The sequence below is a fragment of the Mesoplodon densirostris genome, chromosome 14 (genome assembly GCF_025265405.1).
Source record: "Mesoplodon densirostris isolate mMesDen1 chromosome 14, mMesDen1 primary haplotype, whole genome shotgun sequence".
NCBI lineage: Eukaryota > Metazoa > Chordata > Mammalia > Artiodactyla > Ziphiidae > Mesoplodon > Mesoplodon densirostris.
The window spans coordinates 30,001,930-30,020,007 of record NC_082674.1 but is presented as its reverse complement, the minus strand read 5'-3'; the positions used below and the strand labels follow the sequence as shown (position 1 = coordinate 30,020,007).

The following is an 18,078-nucleotide window of genomic DNA, read 5'->3' as shown; positions in this document are numbered from 1 at the left end:
CTGTACATAGAAAACCCTAAAGTCTCCACCAAAAAACTGTTAGAACAAATGAATTCAGTAAAGTTGCAGGATACAAGATTAATACACAGAAATCTGTTGCTTTTCTATACACTAATAATGAACTATCAGAAAGAGAAAGCCAGAAAACAATCCCATTTAAAATCAGCATCAAAAAGAATAAAATATCTAGGAATAAACAACCAAGAAGGTGGAAGACCTATACTCTGACAACTGTAAAACACTGAGGAAGGAATCTGAAAATGATACAAAGAAACGGAAATATATCCTATGTTCTTGGGTTGGAAGAATTAATATTGTTAAAATGTCAATACTACCCAAAAGCAATCTACAGATTTAATGCAATCCCCATCAGAATACCCATGACATTTTTCACACAACTAGAACAAATAATCCTAAAATTTATATGGAACCACAAAAGACCCAAATTCCCAAAGCAATCTTGAGAAAAAATAACAACGCTGATGGTATCATGCTCCCTGACTTCAGACTTTACCACAAAACTACAGTTATCAAAACAGCATATTGGCACAAAAACAGATCAATGGAACAGAACAGAGAGCCCAGAAATAAACTCACGCACCTATGGTCAATTAATCTACGACAAAGGAGGAAAGAATATACAATGGAGAAGACAGTCCCTTTAATAACTAGTGATTATTGGGCATCCTTTCCTTACTTTTTATATACAAGTAAATATCACTGAACAGAAAACAACCAGTCTGCATTTAGTGTTTTAATTGCTGTGAAATTACTTCTAAGCATTTCTTTAAATGTAGCTTTTCTCCACCAAAAATGGAATCATAACTACAAAACATTTTGCACCCTACTTTTTCACTTACTAAATCTTAGCAATCTATGTCAGAACATACTACTCTACCTCATTTTAAAAATATATGGATAGGGGCTTCCCTGGTGGCGCAGTGGTTGAGAGTCTGTCTGCTAATGCAGGGGACGCGGGTTCGAGCCGTGGTCTGGGAGGATCCCACATGCCGCGGCGCGGCTGGGCCCGTGAGCCACAACTGCTGAGCCTGCGTGTCTGGAGCCTGTGCTCCGCAGCAAGAGAGGCCGCGATGGTGAGAGGCCTGCGCACCGCGATGAAGAGTGGCCCCCGCTTGCCACAGCTAGGGAAAGCCCTCGCACAGAAAAGAAGACCCAACACAGCAAAAATAAATAAATAAATAAATAAAAATATATGGATAGTTCTATTTAATCAGTCCCCTGTGAATGGCCAGTTGTTTCCAGTTATAAAACCAATCAGGATTCATGTTTACATTTTAAAATAAAAATACAGCAACTAGCTTTATTAATTAGAGGAAACCCAATAATAAGTTTCATTAAATTGAGAACACACATTTGTACCAAGAATCAAACACAATCTTAAAAGATCAATTTTCAGTTGTACTGTATGGGCTATTTTTATTGGCTGTGAAGAGATAAAATACTTTAATACTTATTTTACCTGTGATATATAAAACGTGTTCCCTTTATTCTAGTTTCTTAGGCCAACTTGGGAGTAAAAAGTCCAAACTGAAATATCACTGCCAAGCAAGTTCAGCAAACCCAGCTACAGGTGATGGAGAGGGTTTTGACTGACATGCATTCATCTGATGATTTCTACTATGAAGTCTCTGATGAGGTATCAAGGCAAAAAAGTTAAATCTTTCTCCCATCTTCGTAGGATTCATTAACATATCATAGCCCTGAAGTAACTGCCGCCTCAGTGATGGCTCATCTGATTTATCTAAAAGAACCTGAAAAGAAAAAGATTTCTTAGTGAAAATAACCAGGAGAAAGGATTCCTAGTCATTTGCAGCAATACTAATGACTATTAGCTATTCAATAAAACAGTGCTTAAAATGTAATATCTGATCATCTACCTTAGAATCATGGTGTTTATTAAAGACACAGGTTGCTGTGACCCAAACCTATGGATTTGTATGTTTAGCAAATATTCCCAGGTGGTTTGATCTACACTGAAGGGTTAAGATGTCTTCAAAACAGTTGTAAAATTCATACTCATACAGGCAGTCAAGTTTTCTTAACAAACGTGAATATTATTTGGAAGTCTTCATTTTACCTCAAGAGAGATGCATGGAACTTACCAGGCTGCTCCACCCCCAGGCTGTCCGGTTACACTGAACCCTATACTACTGAAAAGACTTAGAACACCAAGGATCTGACTAATGACAAGAGCATTAAGGCCAAGTGAACTTAAAATATTTATTGAAATAGTATGAAATTAAAATATTTAATAACAGTGAAATAACATAAATCATTACCTTCAGCCGGACATCAATGCCCATATTTCTTAAAAATGTTTGCTGTTTTATTGGACCCAGAGAAGCTACTTTCCCCTGGGACATTCTGCACAAGTAACTGAAGTCCACGTCAGCTGTGAGGTCTGCTGTTCCCGGGGCAATTAAGACATCATGAAGCCTGTGGCCACAAAACCCCTTGAACATAATTTTTTAAATGATGAGTTTTTGTACTTTTATGGTTATCATTATCAAGATTAAAGAAATGCTATCATTTTAGTACATTTTTCATAACAACTGTTAAAAAGGAAAATATAGCCTAAATCAGTGGTTTACAAACTCTTACCAAATAGCACCCTTTCTTCAAATGAGATGCTATGTGGAAAACCCACTATAAAGTGCTATGTTATAGGGCTTCCCTGGTGGCGCAGTGGTTGAGAGTCCGCCTGCCGATGAAGGGGACACGGGTTCGTGCCCCGGTACGGGAGGATCCCGCATGCCGCGGAGCGGCTGGGCCCGTGAGCCATGGCCGCCAGGCCTGCGTGTCCGGAGCCTGTGCTCCGCGACGGGAGAGGCCACAACAGTGAGAGGCCCGCGTACCGCAAAAAAAAAAAGTGCTATGTTATAGTGCCTGAAGATGCTGCCTTTGACAGTTGTTTAAAATTTTCATTAATGCCCATGGTGATGAAGTATAAGAGAATTCTCCAGATGAATTCAGGTTACCAGAACCTAGATGGTGTTTTACAAAGTGTATCCATCAACTATATGCATCAGAATCACCTGAGAGCAAAGCAACTATACTCCAATAAAAATTATTAAAAAAAAAAAATCACCTGAGAACCTGTTACTGGACTCTACCCAGGCCTAGCAAATCAGAATCCTGGAGATAAGCCTAGAGAATCACTGCTTAAAGAAAAAAAACCTCTCCAGGTTTTTCTTTAAAAGAATAAAGTTAGTGCTTCCCTGGTGGCACAGTGGTTGAGAGTCCGCCTGCCAATGCAGGGGACACGGGTTTGTGCCCCGGTCCGGGAAGATCCCACATGCCGCAGAGCAGCTGGGCCCGTGAGCCATGGCCGCTGGGCCTACGCATCCGCCTGTGCTCCGCAACAGGAGAGGCCACAGCGGTGAGAGGCCCGCGTACCACAAAAAAAAAAAAAGAATAAAGTTAGAAATTGAGAAACACCAATCTAGAAAATGACTTAATAACATCTAGTTAAATGTATTTCAGTATACTTTAATTAAAGTATATTGAACAGAATTGATCATATTCCAAGACAGCAGTCCCCAACCTTTTTGGCACCAGGGACCGCTTTCGTGGAAAACAATTTTGGGGATGGTTCATGTGGTAATGGGAGCGACGGGGAGCAGCAGATGAGGCTTCGCTCACTGGCCTGCCATGCACCTCCTACTGTGCGGCCTGGTCCCTAACAGGCCAAGGACCACTAATGGTCTGAGGCCCAGGGGTTGGGGACCCCTGTTCCAAGAGCATAAGAAAGGATGTTTAGGAAGGATAAAACAATACATCTGGAAAGGAAAAAACGTGTTGAAAATATGACAGAAAATGTCTGATTACACTAGCTAGATCAAATCTATAAAAAGTAACAATGTTTTTTTAAATGAAGGAGGGGAAAATTTTAAGAACTTTTAAGAAAATCTTTCAATTTGAATTATTCAGATGCTTACTAGGATCTATGCAAACCTAGGTTCTGCAACTTAAGGAATAATGCAGACAATCCAGACCCTGTCAAAGGAGAAGTGGACAGTAAGATACAGGGTTAAGGGTAATTATAATAACATGGATTAATTATAAAATAATGTAGTACAACAGTGCTAAGCACTGTGCACTGTAGAAACCAAAATAAGATAAAGATCTTCAATGAGCTTCAAACCTAACAAATGACAACTGTAAGTAAATTGTACCAGTTAAATTCTGATAAATCATGTGACTGAATTATACATACTCTGAAGGTATCTGTTTTATTTCCATCATGACCATAATCAGCAATCAGGGCAGCACCTCCAGTTAGTGAAATGCGTTGAGAAAGTTCCTGAATAATAACGCCAGCATCAGGACACACTTCCACGTGATCCCTTGTTTCATCACACTAGTAAGGGAACAGTTGAATCAAAATACATCATTCAAAAGACCTGTGTCCTTAGGGTTTTTCTACAATGAGCATTTCTTAGTTACAATCAAAATAAATTCCTTCTCAGGGCTTCCCTGGTGGGCCAGTGGTTGGAACACCATGCTTCCACTGCAGGGGGCGCGTGTTCGGTCCCTGGTCAGGGAACTAAAGTCCCGCATGAAGTACAGCCAAAAAAAATTTTTTTTTAAATAAAAAAAATAAATTCCTTCTCAATATGAATATATTGTCTACACTCAACTTTTCACATGACATCCTTTCTATTATACAGAACTCCTTGGTTCTCTGATGTTGTCCATTCAGTTTACAAAGATATTTTAATTTTAATGCCTTTTATAAAAAGGCATATGCCCTCTCAACCCTCCAGATGGCTAAGAACATTATCATTTTATTTATGGTGATTTTACTTCTGTATCATAATTCATATAAATATATTCCACTGGGTTGAAAGCATGGAAAAGGAATTTTTGTCTGCCTAGAACAGTGTCTGACACATAAGAGACACTAAAAAGTTGTGCTAGTAGAACAAATGATATAAATCCAATATAACAAAACAGACCCTATTAAAGCAAGTATATCTGCCTTCTTTTGCGGGAAAAGGTATCCCAACGATATGCCCTATGTCTAGCAATACCAGCTTATAAACTAGTGTCAATGTACCTGAAGCCCTAATTTCCCAAGATGTTCAACTATTAACTAAGGGTCCTCAAGAAGTACATACTAGCTTAAAACGTGTATTGACAATAAATAGTAATTCTTGCCAACTGGACTAGCAGATATGAAATTTCACTAATTCCTGTGATAATGAAAACATTTTTTTCCTCATTGTGCAAATGTACATTAACTTTTGCTCCCTCCTAACACCTATTACAAGTGAAGTACTGACCTGCTCTGATGTCTCTGCCTATAATGAAACAGGTCTAAGAGGTACAGAGTCAGGCAGACTCAGCCCTTGAGTCTCACCTCATCTACTGCTTACTAGAGACAAGTTACTTAACCTTTCACAGTCTATTTCATATACTAGGCTTATTGTGAGAATTAAATGAAATAATAAACCACTAAGCCTCCAGTGCTATTAAATAAATTACTGTGGTTTGACTATATAAACCATGGGGTCAGCTGCTTCAGGCATAAGGTGACACAACTCAGCGTTCCATGCTGACATTCTTAATATCCTAGACTGCTCTTTAAGACGAGATTCCATTACCACTTGCTCCATCCAAATGAGAGGGAAATCATCACTCCCTTTCTCATAAGTGTACACTGTTCAAATGAAGATCTAAAAACAATCAACTCTCGGGTTAGCTCTCAGTAGCTTTATGAATTTGTTTCTCACTCAGGTAAAATTAGCCACAGTATGAAAAAGTAGAAATGCTCACAAGCACTTAGGCTGATATTTTAAACTTATGCTTTGCAATGAAAACTTAATTCATAGGTTTACATTTAAAAGCTCTTCTGCTTTTAAAATCGATAACTTCTAAGGCAGAAATTCTTAGTTATGGTCCAGAAAGTAGAAATCATCTTTTTCTGAGCTCGAAAAGGAATAAAACAGGCAATCTAAAGCTCAAACATTCCTGAGAAATACAGGTTTTTTGAACGTTTAAACTCAAACCGAAGACACATAGGCTCTTGCAATTATTCCTTGAGGACAATAGAAAGAAGGGGTAATCAAATTTTAATTTGGGTGGAAGCATGAGAAAAAAGACATGCTCTAACAGTAGCCCAGAAAGTGACAATAAAACTTACCTAATAATAGTTTTGAGAATTAAATGAGAAAATAGAGTAATAGGGGCTTCCCTGGTGGTGCAGTGGTTAAGAATCCACCTGCCAATGCAGAGGACACGGGTTCGAGCCCGGGTCCGCGAAGATCCCACATGCCGCGGAGCAACTAAGCCTGTGCGCCACAACTACTGAGCCTGTGCTCTAGAGCCCACGAGCCACAACTACTGAGCCTGCACTCTAGAGCCCACGAGCCACAACTACTGAGCCTGTGTGCCACAACTACTGAAGCCCAGGCGCCTAGAGCCTGTGCTCTGCAACAAGAGAAGCCACCGCAATGAGAAGCCTGCGCACCGCAACAAAGAGGAGCCCCCGCTCGCTGCAACTAGAGAAAGCCGGCACACAGCAAGGAAGACCCAGTGCAGCCACAAATAAACTAGAAAAAAAAAAGAGTAATACATACAAAATATTCAATAAATGTTGTTATTGTTACTTTACACTGTACATTGTTTTCACAGATACATAACTTCCTGTCAAGCAGACAATATTGTCACCATTTGATAGAGAACTGAGGTAAACAGAGACAGTCAGGGACTTGCTGAGTAAGCACTTACTTTCTTATTACATTAAGGTCACACAGCTAAGAAATGATTTGAACCCAGTCTCCTGACTCTTAAATCCTGTGCGTTTTCACTATTAATAAAAAGCACATTTCATGTTACAAGGAACTCTAAAATACTAACTCAGAAAATAAAACTGAAGATTTGGTTGGCAATAAACTAAGAAAAAAAAATTATTCCTACTTGTATGAAGGCTTCTGCTGGGGTGGCACCAGGCGCCAAAACAAATCTCAGTTTATCAGAAACCTGTGGATCAATGTCAATAAGTACTTCTCGCCATCCGTGTGGTGTTTTCTAAACACAAAATAACACATAAAAACAAATTTTTGCAAGTTCTCAAAACTGCCTCTACCAAAATAACTTTTCTCCTCTTATCATATATAAGATAGATAACTAACATTTACAGAGCACGTTACCACTTAAATTATGTAAAGGCATTACTTTAATGCATGTAGAATGACAGATGCAAACTATTAATGCTGTTTAGATAAGAAATGCAGGAGGAAATAAGCAACATGGAAAGTGCCCCCAAAATGGAAAACAGACTTAGGAGGACTAATTAGAAGCTTCTGCCAACAAATTACTACATAATAATATATACTCTTAGCCCTACAAGTTACCAGTACATGTGCATTACCACCAAATCTTAAATCTCCTCACAGAAAGAATGAAGAAAATTTTTAATTTTTGGAATTTAAAAAGTTTCTAAAAAATAATCCTTCATTGCACTATAGTCATTTACTGTCTTACATTCTCATACATCTTTATCCCAGAAGAATTAAGAATCCTTAATATCCTAAGAATTAATAATTCTTAATATTTCACTTTTGCCTTTCAATTATTTATATTCATCAAACTTCCAGATATAGCTAACTTCAACAAGTAATAATTAAACACCATAAATGTTTATTCTTACAACATAAGGCCCTTTGTTAGTCAATTATAAATGTGACTTCTTTCCCATCAATACCTGAAACTTATGCACAGGAAGAACATCGAAAAATTCATGTGCAAGATAAAAGCTGTACTCTATTTAAAAACAGAAGAAAAACATTAACATTTCAGCATTTTCAAGGCAATCAATTGGTTGTTTTGAACATTAACAAAAAGAAAATGCATAGTTCTTCGTAATGGAACTTGTGATACTTCCATAATTATAACTTCCACAGAATCACCCACCTCTTCATGGCAAACCTACTGTGCAGAACACAGGAACAATTATTACTATTCCCATTTTCTACAGAGGGTCAGACAGCTGAAATATCCCAGTTATCAGTTTAATGTTTTATTCATCACCAGGCCCAAAAGAAATCAGAACTCAAATTTGTGAGCTGGAAGAGGATTTGAATTTCCTAAAGTCATCCAAGACGCTTAAGGCCAGGAATGGCTGTGGTGCCGTGGCCAAGGTCAGACCACCACTTTAGGTTTGAACTGGGGCTCATCAATATAACATTCTTGAGGAGTGAAGGGATTCTCCTACCACCCCTTGCTTGCCTTTAGGCAAGTAAGGATGATCAAAAGATGAGATAATTAAAGTAAACTCATCTACTAACACTGCTTCCTTCAGGCCCCACTGCCTTGGACTACTTCATCATCAGTACTATCTGAGGGGGAGGGAAAAAATAAAAAGGACAACCGAGATCCATGTTTTGGTTTTGGTTTGCTTTGGTTTTTGCAACACCACATGAAGTTATTTTCTAACACAATGCTGTTCTCTATAGGTAAGGGACTTGGCAGCCCTAACTCAATCTACTACATTGCTTTACAAGGTTGTGGTCACCTATCACTACTGTGAGGGGTTGTGATCAAAATTCTTTCATTAATCAATGTAAAATAATTACCTTTTGGAACATCTTGCAGATCTCGGTACCAGGAAATTGGAATTCCAGACTTAGTGACACCTTTCATATATACGGGGGATCCAGCATTTCGCTCTAATAGGACCTTCTCTTCAGTCAAAGTTAATGCTTGAATCTCACTTAATTTTTGGCTCACCTCTACCAGATGTATTGAAATGTCACAGTTTTTCAGCACAGATGCAAGCTGACTAAACACCTAAATATAAAAAGAAGAAGAAATTGGCAAAATCTTGTTGAGTAGATTTTAGGTTTTCTAACCGTTTACCTCAATAATTTGCTCATGTCACAGCAGAAGTAATAATTGGCTTCAGAGAACCTCACACAAGTCACTCTCCAGCAATCTATGAGAATCATAACCTACTGGAGTTATTAAACATAGTCCATATAAGAAACGAACAGTACACAGTACACAGTACAATTTGGTTTCCTACTGATAAAAATTAGAATTATGACTACCAAATGAAAATAAAAGCTTTAGCATCCAATAAAAACAATGATTCAGATTAGGGAGTCTAAAAAAAGACCAAAGAAATAAAATGTATATAGCCTTGATTTTTTTTAACTTTGAAAAAACAGATTTATTACTTATAAGACCTGAAAATTATTATACACATCACACCTGGGGCCACACAGCAAGTTTATGGGTAAAGAGCTAGGCTTGATTTTAAAAAGCTGCTATGGGGGCTTCCCTGGTGGTGCAGTGATTGAGAATTTGCCTGCCAATGCAGGGGACACGGGTTCGAGCCCTGGTCTGGGAAGATCCCACATGCCACACAGCAACTAGGCCCATGAGCCACAACTACTGAGCCTGCGCGTCTGGAGCCTGTGCTTCGCAACAAGAGAGGCCGCGATAGTGAGAAGCCCGAGCACCGCGATGAAAAGTGGCCCCCACTTGCCGCAACTAGAGAAAGCCCTCGCACAGAAACGAAGACCCAACACAGCCAAAAATAAATAAATAAATAAATAAAATTAAAAAAAAAATAATAAAAAGCTGCTATGAAGACAGTATCCCAAAGAAGATCATCGACTAGCCACTGATACAGCAAGTAGGGCCCTAGAAAGTGATGCGAAAGTCAAACTGCTGTATCTCAAGTGATTAGGCCAGCAAACCTTGGGCAGCAGGAGGCTGTGGCAACAGCTTGAAAAAAATAAAGAAAGAAAAGAAGAAAAAGAAAAAACTGCTATGCCTACAAAATAGTCTCACCCCTGAGATGATCAGACTGTATCCACAAGAAATCAGATTTGAATGGCACTAATTACTTGACAGTTTAACTCTGAGATTCTTTCCCATTTTCAATTTCTTCTTAGCCACACACATTTTTTTGCTACTGTAAACATGAGGAAAAAAAAGGAATATACTAATGTTTTATCAATATTTTAATGCTAAAAATTCAATGCCAATTGCATAAAGTACATCAATATTTTTTTCATTTGAATTTAATACTCAGTGGTGATTTGCCTCCTACTTTTGAGACCTGAATATGCAGGTACAGACTGATTAGGACAAGACGACTTTTCCAAATTTAGTTTTTTTTTTTTTTTTTTTTTTTTTTTTTTTTTTTTTTTTTTTTTCCCTTTTTGCGTTATGTGGGCCTCTCACTGTTGTGGCCTCTCCCGTTGCAGAGCACAGGCTCCGGATGCGCAGGCCCAGCGGCCATGGCTCACGGGCCCAGCCGCTCCGCGGCATATGGGATCCTCCCAGACCGGGGCACGAACCCGTATCCCCTGCATCGGCAGGCGGACTCTCAACCACTGCGCCACCAGGGAGGCCCCCCAAATTTAGTTTTGAGATGAAACTATACATGGAAAAACTTCTCCCCAAGAGAAAAATCCTTCAGAAATATAATCAAAAATTAAAAGTCTGTAATTACACCTTTGGCTATTTTCTTTACATTCCTTTAAATTCTTTGGCTTTTTAAGAGTTCTCAGGACTTGATCTAGGGAGGCATCCTTTAGACATTTTAAGAGCTGTGGGTATAGTTTGGTGCATATAGTTTGGAGCACGGAGTTCAAGGTAGAGCACAGAAACAAGTCTGGTTGTGAACATCTTGTACTGATGAGAGTAGCTGCCAAAGATGTTTATGCAGGGGAATGATAAAGCCAAGCATTTTCTTTCCAAAAGACAAGCATAAAGAATGGATTATAGGGGAAAGGGATTAGGAATTTGGGATTAACAAATAAACACTGCCATATATAAAATAAACAACAAGGACCTACTGTATAGCTCAAGGAACTATATTCAATATCTTATAATAACCTATAATGGAAAATAATCTGAAAATATATATATAGTCACTTTGCTGTACACCTGAAACTCTGTAAATCAACTATACTTCAATTTTAAAAAAATTTTTTAAGAAAAAAAAAGAGCTTTGGGCTTAATTTTTAAAGTTCTTGAAACAAAATATTGTTAGAGAATCTTATTAAATATTTTATATTCAAATGACTTTGACAATTTAAAAAGATACAAAATAGAGTCTGGAAACATAAATCAGTGGGTTACCCCCACCACCAAAAACATACAATATAATAAGGATTCTTATTTGTCAGATATTTGTAAATTTTCTTTGGAAAAAAAAATCCTTCAATTCTTAATTTCAAGCAGAAATCATATAGCATCAAGAAATTTAAATTTCTCTCTTTTTTTTTTTTTTGCGGTACGCGGGCCTCTCACTGTTGTGGCCTCTCCTGTTGCGGAGCACAGGCTCTGGAAGCGCAGGCTCAGCGGCCATGGCTCACGGGCCCAGCCACTCTGCGGCATGTGGGATCTTCCCGGACCGGGGCACGAACCCGTGTCCCCTGCATCAGCAGGCGGACTCTCAACCATTGCGCCACCAGGGAAGCCCAAGAAATTTAAATTTCTTTAAATTGAATATGCATTTTTTTACACTGATTTGTCAGGTACACACAAAATAAACTCACAATTTATTTTGGAACATACAATGTAAGTAACTTTGATGTTAGTAGATAATGCCCAGTAGCTATTCATAGGGGTTGTACCAAAATATACTTACAAGCAGTACATGAGAGTTGCCCTTGCTCCCCATCCTCACCAACCAAGGTCTAACAACCTTGGTGTTGTCAGACTTTCTAATTTTGAGGGTACAGTGGTTACTCACTGTGATTTTAATTTTCATTTCCCTGACTACCAATGAGTTTGAGCATCTTTTTGTTTTCATTAGCCACATGGATTTCCTCTTTTATGACAGGCCTGTTCACATCTTTGGCTGACTTTTCTGGGTTATCTGTCACCTTCTTACGGATTTAAAGGAGATCTTCGGGGCTTCCCTGGTGGCGCAGTGGTTAAGAATCCACATGCCAATGCAGGGGACACAGGTTCGAGCCCTAGTCCAGGAAAATCCCACATGCCACAGAGCAACTAAGCCCGTTTGCCACAACTACTGAGCCTGCGAGCCTAGAGCCCGTGCTCCGCAACAAGAGAAGCCACCGCAATGAGAAGCCTTTGCACCACAACGAAGGGTAGCCCCAGCTCGCTGCAACTAGAGAAAGCGTGAACAGCAACAGAAGACCCAATGCAGCCAAAATATAAAAAATAATAATAATTCTATATAAAAAAAAGTTCTTTATGTATTCTAACTACCAGTTCTTTGTTAGTTGCATGTGTTACAAATAACTCCTCCCACTTTGTGTTTTGTCTTGTCACTTTATGGTGTCTTTGAAGAACAAAACGTTCCTAGTTTCTTTAAAGAAAAAAGTTCTTAATTTTAATGTATTTGAAATTATTAATCTTTTCCTTTATGGCTTCTGCTTTTTATATAATGTAAAAAACTCCCTACTCAGAAGATGAATATATTCTCCCATATCTTCTAAAAGTTTTATACTTTTAGCTTTTACATTCTCCCCTCACCCCCATTTTTTAAGATTAGAAACAGATAACAAGTAATGATTCATTATATTATTTTGACATTACATTTTAGCTGAGAAATATGAGATTAAGGAGATAAGACTGAAAACCAAGGAAATCAACAAAGTTTTCGAACTCAGTCAAAAGTAACAAGAGTCAGGTACATGCGACTTTAAGACACTCTTTTCTTACTTACCCTCAAAATATCTCCCAAGAGGGTACCCCTGCCTGGGCCCAGTTCCACCAGTTGGAAAGCTGCATTTTTTCCAGTGGCTATCCATTCACTGATGAACCATATCCCTAGGAGCTGTGACAGGAAAGAACTACACTCAAGCATTATAAAGCATTAAAGTATACCACAATATAAAACTCTATGTAAATAGACTTTACGCCGGAAGGCAAAGTGTTTCCTAACAACCATACACGTTATTTAACATGTTAATACATGTATACGCACACAGGAACTTCACTGGGACTACAGTACAACAGACACCACTTAGGAAGCTTAATAACAGAAGAAAACACCTAGTTAAAAGGCAGCCTCTACTATAAAAGGTCCCATGACACAGATAAGAGGATATCACTTACCGAAAGGTACTAATATTTAAAAGCAAACAGACATATGAAATATGATTCTGCCATTTCTTCATATCCATGTAATTTCAATAATTACATGGCTTTAAGTCATAATTAATATTCTTTAATGCCTAGATTTTTCTTCCTTTTGTATACTATTTTCTCTTTCTAAATTGATCAAAGGTTACATATGGAAATAAATGAACTAGAATTCCTGAAAAGAATTCAAAGTTCTTAAGGAGACTTCTGTAAACACAGCTAAATAAGGGGTATAGGCTATAGAGTGCATTTTGATTCCACTAACTCCTCAGTATTTTTTATCTTTTCTCTCTTCCTTCTTGAGAGAACTCTCAACCTTCTTATTCACCTTGCCTGTTGTCTCTCTTCGTTTTTCCATTCTCATTTTTTCATCTGATTCTCCTCTTTTCCAACACCTTTTCTTCCATTTCTTTTCTTTTTCTTTCCTTCTGTCCTTTGTATCTCTACATATCCTTTTCTACAGTAAAGTATAAACCTTTCAAATGTTCTCGATACCTCTATTACTCTCTATTCCTTCAGTATATAAACCACTAAAAAATTAAAACTTGATGAATCACCACAAACAAAGCTGTAAAACACTACTGTAGAATACTACTACTTGATCTACTCTCAAATGTTTGATAATTAGTTTCTTCTAGAGTTTACGTTGGATATTACCTCCCCAAAGATCTGACTTATTTCAGGTGAAGTAATGAAATCTCCTTTTTCTCCTAGCATGTCACGGTTCACATAATAGCCCTACGTAAAAAGAAAAAATGGAGAAAACAAATTAATTTTCAAATAAGCTTTCTAAAACACCCCTCCAAAATCTCACATAATGTATACAATGAGATAAACAAGTTATTTCATAAGAAAGTTCTCTTCTAAATAAGCAAAATAAACAGCGTCTTTACCTAAATTTTACAAAGTAACAGTCATTTTGCAGAACTCGTAGAAAAACAATCACTCCTTGACTACAAAGGCAGAAGCCAAGCAGGGCCCCTCTTCACACTGCACAGCTGCCCTCCCTGTCCTGCCTCCACACGAAGACCCTGGCTGCCCCGCAAGCCCCTCGCCCAACCTCTCCCACTGTGTTTCAAATCAGCCCTGCCTGCTCTTGAGGCTGCTTCTTGACCTGGGTGCTGGTGACATGGGAGTGTTCACTTTGTCAAAATTCATCAAGCTGTATAAATGTGATTTTTCATTTTTCTATGTGAATGTTCTATCTCAATAAAAAGTTGATTTTCTGTTTGTTTTTGTTTTGTTTTGTTTTTAATTTGCCCTGCCTGGCCATACATCCTTGCCATCGCAAATGTTCTCCTTTCCCATCTCTCCCTGGCAATCTTCTACTCAGTAAGACTGAATCTGCTCTGGGGGATGGGACTATGTCTTATTTACCTTCATATACCAAGTTTTAGCATAGTGTCTAGCCTTCAAGAAACACTCAAGAATTGTTTAAAATTTCCCTGTGCCCTTCAAGCCCCTTCTTAAACCAGCTTACTCTCAGCAGGTGACCTGGGCTCTGGCCCACACAGGAATTAAAGAATGTTATTAAATAGACTTCCTCAGGTTCCTGACCCCATCCAGCCTCCACTGTTCCCATTCTTTCCTTGGGACTCAAAGGATGAAAAGCCTACAGCTTCTGCTCTTTTCCAAACTTAACCCTGTGCTCTGGCTCAATCACCATTCCTCACATAACCCTCATGGGCCAGGATCTTTCTATCACAGCTTTCTCTTACAGCTTCAACTTTTCCCCCTCAGCATTAGAAACTTAATTAAGTCACTTCCATCTTTAAAAAAATATTTTTCACTTCATACAGCATCTCCCCTCTAGCCTTTCTTTTTCCCTTCGTAAGGAAGTATTTCAGGGGTGGGGTGTGTGTGTGTGTGTGTGTGTGTGTGTGTGTGTGTGTGAGAGAGAGAGAGAGGCAAACCACTCTGGCAGTCTAATAAACACTACAGACCCTTCACAGAATGTTTTTAAATGCACAGGACTTAAAACACACAGGACTAAATATGAAATCAATTGAAAAATACTTATCAGGCTTCCCTGGTGGTGCTGTGGTTAAGAATCTTCCTGTCAACACAGGGGACACAGGTTCGAGCCCTGGTTCGGGAAGATCCCACATGCCGCGGAGCAACTAAGCCCGTGCGCCACAACTACTGAGCCTGTGCTCTAGTGCCCACGAGCCACAACTACTGAAGCCCGCGCGCCTAGAGACCGTGCTCCGCAACAAGAGAAGCCACCGCAATGAGAAGCCCGCACACTGCAACAGAGTGGCCCCCGCTCGCCGCAACTAGAGAAAGCCCGCGCGCAGCAACTAAGACCCAACACAGCCAAAAATAAATAAGTAAATAAATAAATTTATAAAAAAAGAAAAATACTTATCAAATATTTTAAAAATAAATTTGTGATATAGTAATATATATACACCTTTATAAGTGTATTAAAAAGCAAAATTGAGCTGAGGTTCTAATAAATAATGAAGTTTTGAAGTACAGAGAAGTACAATAGTATTTTGAGATATCATGACCACTCTGCTGTGATATGACAGTGTCAGTGATTTCCATCGACGCTAAAATCACAGAGTACTGCTCATGGTACTGGTTGTTGCCTATGTTCATAATCAGAGAAACACTAAACTTCAGTTAGAGGTTAATGAAAATAAAAGTGTAATTTTTATTCCCATCCACGTCTACAAACCCCCTGATTTCTATTCAAGGATCCCTAGGTTAAGAACCTCTACTTTAAATTTGAGTTACCTCAAGGCTTACTCCTGAATAACCTTCTCTTCTCTAAGTATACTCTCGCTGGTTCCTTTTTATTTTAACGTCATCTATATACTGATGATGACCAAATTTATATATGCATGCCCAATCTTTCTCACGAACTCCAGACTCTGATGGCCAACGGCTCACTTACTATCTCCACCTGATGTCACTGCCAACACAATGTAAATGAATGCACCTCCTAAAGGTTTCCCATTGCACTAACACAAAAATCTAAATTTCATGAAAGCACTGCATGAACTGGCTCCTCTCCAAACTCATCTCATACTACTTTCCTCCCCATCAAACCCTCCCACCCGCCAGTCACTGCCCTGCAGCCACACTGGTGCCCTTCTCTTCTCTGTGTACCAAAGCATTTCCCAGCTTAAAAACCTTGTGTTTCTGGATCCTCTGCTGGGAACCCACTTCTCCCAGACTTTTGCCTGGCTGGCCCATCCCCATCCTTCAAGCCTCAGCTCAAATATACTGGCTTTCCCCGACCACCTACCTAAGGAACTTCTACAATCCCTATTCCCAGCACAGTATTTGCTTTCAATCCCTATTAACCCAGTTTTGTTTGTTTGTTTGTTTTTTCCTCCCTCAGAAGCACTTACAACAATCCACAATGATCTTGTTTAATTATTTGTTTCCTTGTTTATGGTTCATTATCTCACTAGAACATAAGCGCCAGGCTCCACTGTCCACTGCAGTATTCCCAGAGCCTGAGACAGTGTTTGGCATATATGGCGCCTCAATAAATGGATAAATGATGAGTGGATCTCAACTCTAACCCAGAGATGTTTGTTTTAAAGCTTCTCCTTATCTGAACTTTTGGTACGCTGTAACACTGCATACAGGCACTAAAGGATCTCTTCCATTACTAAACCTCTGGACCCTGAGTCACTCTACTATATCCAACAGCAAAAGGCCAAACGAACCCCAGGATTCCACAGATCTCATATTTCAACCCAACAAAAGGTGAAACATTCTAAAATAAAAGGACCACAGGCTTTCACCAAGTGACTTTGTAGAGCAGACAAGGAAATGAAGGTCAAAAACCTGTGACAATGCCTAATGCTAGAACGTAAACGCCCAGACGTTCCATTCTCAATGGAATACGCTTCCAGTGCCTGCTGATGCCATGCCAACACAGCTTTCCAGGCACTAAATTCGTATTTCCTGTTGCCTATTGGACATTTCCACCTGAGTCCCACAAACACTTCAAAGAGTTCAGACTGAACTCGTTCCTACCTCTACCTCCTCCTGAATTCACTTCTTCCTGAAAAATGACTCCAGTATCTACCATAAACCCAGGTAGGGAAGTCATCCTTCCTTCATCTCATAAATCCAATCGGTTACATCGTCCCCTGAACATCTTTGTAACTTGTCCTCTCTTTAAAGCCACTGCCGCTGACTTGACCCAGCCCTGCCCAACTGACAGATTCATTTATCTGTCCCCAGGTCTTAGAGCGTGGCTCTTCCCCTGGAAGGCAACTGCCAGGGCTGAGGACCTTCGGGGTCCTCTCTGAGCATATCCGCCTGATTCAAACCTCGCAGCGCAGCTAGAGCGGGCCTGGTCCCCGGGCTCCCCGACCCATACCTTGGCTGGATTGGTCAAGACCTCCTTCATGTACTCGGCCACGGTGATGGGACCAGTAGACTTGATTTTGTACATAAGATGCCGCAGCATAGGGGTCACCGGGTTGTTTTCTGCCGGCTCATTCCCGGAGCTGAAGTACTTTCCTCTCCAAAGACAAGGAAGGACTGTAGAAAACACACATGAAACGGCATTCATTAGAAACCTTAGTATTGGCATCTGCACAGCCGCCGGAGTGATTTCAAAGCGGCTTCGTCAACCCTTCACCTCGGCCAAAGCCAGGAAAGCGGTCTCGGGCCCTCAGCACGCCCAAAGGGCGCAGCAGGCACGCGCTTGGCCCACGACCACACAGCCGTTTCGTGTCTGACGCTGGACTCCAGGCTGCAGCCCAGAGTGCCCCGCAACCCCCTCAACTGGAGAAGGCGCCCCGGGCGGTTTCCGCGGCAACGGGGGCTCGGGCACCGCAATTGCTTACCCGCGCGCACGGCGAACAGCCGCCCAGCGCACAGCCGCCCAGCGCCTGCCGCAGCCAAGACGCTCATCCCGGACTCCACACGCAGCTGCGAGCCGCCCGTAGAGGGGGAGTGCTCCAATTTCCGGGGGAGGACACGCCCCCTGCAGGAAGTACGTCACCC

General features: G+C 40.0%; 1 protein-coding gene across 2 annotated transcripts; it reads right to left on the bottom strand.

Moving 5' to 3' along the window:
• Positions 1-1,227: 1,227 nt before the first annotated feature.
• On the bottom strand, positions 1,228-18,028 carry NDUFAF7 (NADH:ubiquinone oxidoreductase complex assembly factor 7). Of its 2 annotated transcripts, XM_060117117.1 has the most exons (10): positions 17,919-18,028; positions 17,447-17,610; positions 13,756-13,836; positions 12,680-12,790; positions 8,601-8,814; positions 7,730-7,788; positions 6,943-7,053; positions 4,238-4,381; positions 2,301-2,474; positions 1,230-1,772 (listed from the first exon to the last, which is right to left on the bottom strand). In XM_060117117.1, exons 1-10 carry the CDS (start codon positions 17,983-17,985, stop codon positions 1,557-1,559), a joined length of 1,341 nt encoding a protein of 446 aa, XP_059973100.1. In that variant the 5' UTR covers positions 17,986-18,028; the 3' UTR covers positions 1,230-1,556. The 2 variants fall into 2 exon arrangements, with proteins under 2 accessions (XP_059973101.1, XP_059973100.1); XM_060117118.1 differs by lacking the exon at positions 13,756-13,836 and having other exon boundaries at positions 1,228-1,772.
• Between the last annotated feature and the right edge of the window lie 50 nt (positions 18,029-18,078).

Bases quoted from the DNA above. Each gene is read 5' to 3' on its own strand.
- NDUFAF7 (XM_060117117.1), bottom strand. From the start codon at position 17,985: ATGAGCGTCTTGGCTGCGGCAGGCGCTGGGCGGCTGTGCGCTGGGCGG. The intron at 8,815-12,679 runs GTAAGTAAGAAA...TTTTATATTTAG, and splicing joins TCTTGGGAGATATTTTGAGG to GTGTTTAGTCAGCTTGCATC. The intron at 7,789-8,600 runs GTAATTATTTTA...GTTTTTAAATAG, and splicing joins TCTGCAAGATGTTCCAAAAG to AGTACAGCTTTTATCTTGCA.